Source organism: Ceratina calcarata, unplaced genomic scaffold, assembly GCF_001652005.2.
Source record: "Ceratina calcarata isolate Rehan_Ccalc_2016 unplaced genomic scaffold, ASM165200v1 scaffold2619, whole genome shotgun sequence".
Classification (NCBI taxonomy): Eukaryota; Metazoa; Arthropoda; class Insecta; order Hymenoptera; family Apidae; genus Ceratina; species Ceratina calcarata.
In genome coordinates this window covers 1-3,801 of record NW_017148320.1, presented here as the reverse complement: position 1 = coordinate 3,801, position 3,801 = coordinate 1, and the positions used below count along the sequence as shown (strand labels likewise).

General features: G+C 30.0%; 1 protein-coding gene across 1 annotated transcript; it reads right to left on the bottom strand.

Annotated features, from left to right (window-relative positions):
* Window positions 1–7: 7 nt before the first annotated feature.
* LOC108623367 (uncharacterized) lies at window positions 8–3,797 on the bottom strand (the record flags this gene model as incomplete). Its single annotated transcript, XM_018021822.2, is given in 11 exon segments — window positions 8–259; window positions 329–626; window positions 683–889; window positions 963–1,278; window positions 1,360–1,681; window positions 1,747–2,004; window positions 2,079–2,153; window positions 2,155–2,585; window positions 2,659–3,019; window positions 3,092–3,451; window positions 3,526–3,797. Coding segments are annotated over 11 exon segments (3,152 nt in total), but the record flags the coding sequence as incomplete, so codon positions are not given.
* Window positions 3,798–3,801: the final 4 nt, after the last annotated feature.

Sequence of the window (3,801 nt, the reverse complement as noted above, 5' to 3'; positions counted from 1 at the left end):
TGTATACACTACTGATTCTATCATGCCAATGATATTTATACCTTGCATCATTTTCAATATCTTGGTTACCTCCTCTGTTTGGTATTTCAAATTATGCTCAAGTACTGGCATACCAAGGTGTAGAAAAGATTTCAACAATATAGACATTTGTTTTATAAAAATTAGTAAATTATTTTTTGTTGTTAGTGTTTTACATATTTGAACTAATTTCTGAACATTTATTCCTACCTCATACCATAGCTCTATTCTTTTAGGGTCTCTATTATAAGAAAAAATAATTGTATGAGATACTTATTTGATATAACAATTAGAAGTAGAAATTACATACCTGTCAGCCATTTCCAGCGCTATTTTTATACCGCTAATTAAACCATCAAATATCTTCTTGAAAAGAGAGTGAAAGTTAGCCTTTGTTATTGACGGTATTCTACTCAAACTGTTTCGAGACTTCTCCAAGTTCAAAATTTCATCTGGTAACCATTCTAAAATTGAAGTTATTACTTGAAGCGGTAGTGGTTCATTATTAATCCAATGATTTAACAATTGAACTACAGCTGATTTGTATTGAGTACTAGAATGATTATCTTCCGGCCATTGAAGACATAAGAACCCAAATGCCATTTTTGCTAAAAAGAACAGAACGTTCAATACTTAATCTGTAAAGATGTACAATACTTCTTACCATATTTCTCTTTGTTTTCTTTAGTGTAGGATTCAGAATGTTTCATTAATGATTGACACATATCAATTAATGACGTTGACAATGATATCTGCGTAGCAATATCGGATAAAGACTCAAAATATTTGCAAGATTCTGTGACAAGCTCTTTGCAAGATCGTAACGTAATATTATTTTCATCAATTTGACTAGCTAAAATGCGTAATCCCTCTAAAAGAGAAAATTCAAATTATTATAATATACTATAAATCATAACACATTATTATACAAATATATCACATACCTCGTAACAATATATTATATGTGACACTTTCAAATCCTTTCCAAGTGAAAATTTTTGTTAGAAGACGTAATAATAATCGAGCAGCCTCCCTACTTTGATTATCCTTCTCTTCTCGTAAAGTTTCTACAATATCTCGCAATTTTGCACAAATTTTAGGTAACAATTCGATTAAATCTTTTATACATTTTTCGTTAGTATCGTGTTCAAGGATTGCCAAGAGTTCCTGGACAATGAAACAAACTTGCTTCACAGATATCCCATGTCTTACAGATTGTGATACATGTATGTCCATTTTAACATCCAACAAATGCACTATCTATAAAAGATTACATTCACATTTATATTGACAAAATCTCCTTAATTTAAGTAACTACATATGTTTTTAATGTAGTCATACCGATGCATCGAATTTTCTGAAATAAATTGGGTTTTTTGAACATATCAAGAAACCAGTTTCCCAATCTTTAATTTCACTAAAACTAAGCGATTTTTTCTTCCCTTTTTTCCCTTTCTTGCCAATTTTTTTATCTATTCCAAAAAACGGTGGCAGCGGAAATTTATGAAAATAACAAGGAGGTGGTTGATATTTTGTATCGCACAACGTAAGTAATGTGCTCAGTTCAGTTTGTAAATCTATTAGATTATCCAGTCGTTGTAGTACTTGCTTTCTTAACAAAGGGTTTTTCTGTATAACAAAACCACTGATCACTTCACGGAACCTGAAATTAAGTTTCATCAAGCATTCGTGTATTTAATTTAATCATGCAATCTTTATTTCTCTTACCAATTAATGCAACATATTACTAAATCCACTATCGAATTTTCTGCTATATCAAGGCTTTCTGGCATTAAGATTGCACATCCCAAAAGAGAATTTATGGCTCCCAAATCTTTATTCTCACTGAGCCTTATATGACATGTTCGGAGAAGTTTAAAAGATATTGGAACAATCGCTCCATACTTTTTATTTTCAAAAGTTATAAAACAATTTCGTGGTTCGTCTTCTGATTTATTTAATCCAAATTTAGGAACAGAGTCTCCTCTAAATGTAACGTAGCATAAAAAGATGGAAATGTAATAGGAAATACTATACGTCTCAAATATTATAAAATATACCTATAATTTGTTTTGTTTATCATGTTTGTATTAACAAATTGTTCTTCGATATGATCTGCGAGAGACTTTATAAAGNGGTTTAAAATTAGATAATTGTTTCTGCATCAGTATGGATAGATCGTCGTGCAAAGAATCTGCTGTGGCACTGGAATTTGTACACAAATGTTGTAATAAGTCATTCAATGTACCAACCTCTTCTAGATTCAAGTTATCCATCTTTTCCAGCAAAATACGAAGATGATTACAATGTGACAACAAATATTCTCTATCCTCTTCCTTTTCGACCATTTTGCAAAGAAATAATAAAGTATTTTTTACAGTCTGGTCATTATCACCCATGAGGAATATAATTCTTTCTAAAATCTCTCGTTGTTTAAATATATTATTTTTATGACACTTGAACTGCAAACGGATCCAATCGATAGCGAAATCAGTAAATACACGTTCATCCGTCTTTAATAAATTGCTTGATATTTGTAACACAGTTGATTGTAACTCTTGTACTACCTGGAAAAACATTAACTTATTTTTTCTTAGACGTTAAGCAACTAAATATATCTAATAGTTATTTTATACAAACATGTTTATAATCATTATACAGCATATTTAATAAGCTAGCTCTGTAAAAGCCAGATCGTATGTGTTGTTTAAATATTGTTTCCACGAGTTTTCTTTTTATATCTGTTGTTTGAAATATGAGGAGCAACAGAATAATATCTAACGTCTTCGGATCCTTAGTGATATCTTTTATAACTGCTAAGGTTGTATTTATTACATTCTTTGAGAAAAGCATATTCATTTTTAAATTGTTGAATACATCTAACTGATTTTGATAGCACTCTTCAGCATCTTCCCCAACGAGAGGCTGCATATCAGTATCACGCAATACTTTTAATGCTTTTTCAAAAATGTCTATATTTGAATAATCTTCTAAAACAAATCTGTAGAACATAATAATTATAAGATAATTAGTATTATATTAAGCTATAATATTTAAAAATTATGAAACGTACTTTACAATGGCTGGTATTGCATTTACTTTAACGTTTGTCTTCAACAAGTTTAATGTTTTATCTTTAAATTCCTCCAAATATTCTTTGCCAAGATTTAAATTGGTCATACAATTTAATACTGATTTTACTAATACAGTATTCTCTTCTAGAAGTTTATTCAGAATTTCAGCCACAGTTTGATGTTGTTTGTCAGTTACAATATCGGGTAAGAATGTTATTAATTCAGTTTGAAACCATAGAGGACAAGATTCTAGGAGCTGTTCTAAGCTACTGGTCAGAGCATCAGAATTAATTACAACATCCAGGAAACGAAATTGTTGCAGTAATAGAAGAGCCCAAGGTACTGATTCCATAGAATCACTGAAAAAGGAAATGACAAAATGATAAAAGTTATGGAGAACTCCAAAGGGCTGTCGTAATAACAGAAAACATACGCTATAAGAACAGCTTCATTAAGTTTAGTCAGGAGACTGCTATATATTTCTGGATGTAATTCTGAAACTTGTAATAGAATTTTTACAAGACATGATGTATGCAAAATATTTGCCACTTCATTAGTATCTAATACTTCCATATCAATAAGAGCATTTTTAAGATTTTCTTCATTTTCAAAATACTTCTCCATTAGTGTGATTAATTCTGATTTTTCATACTTATTTGAATTCAGCAATTGTTTCATTTTCTTTTGAACTATTATGATATCCTTACCT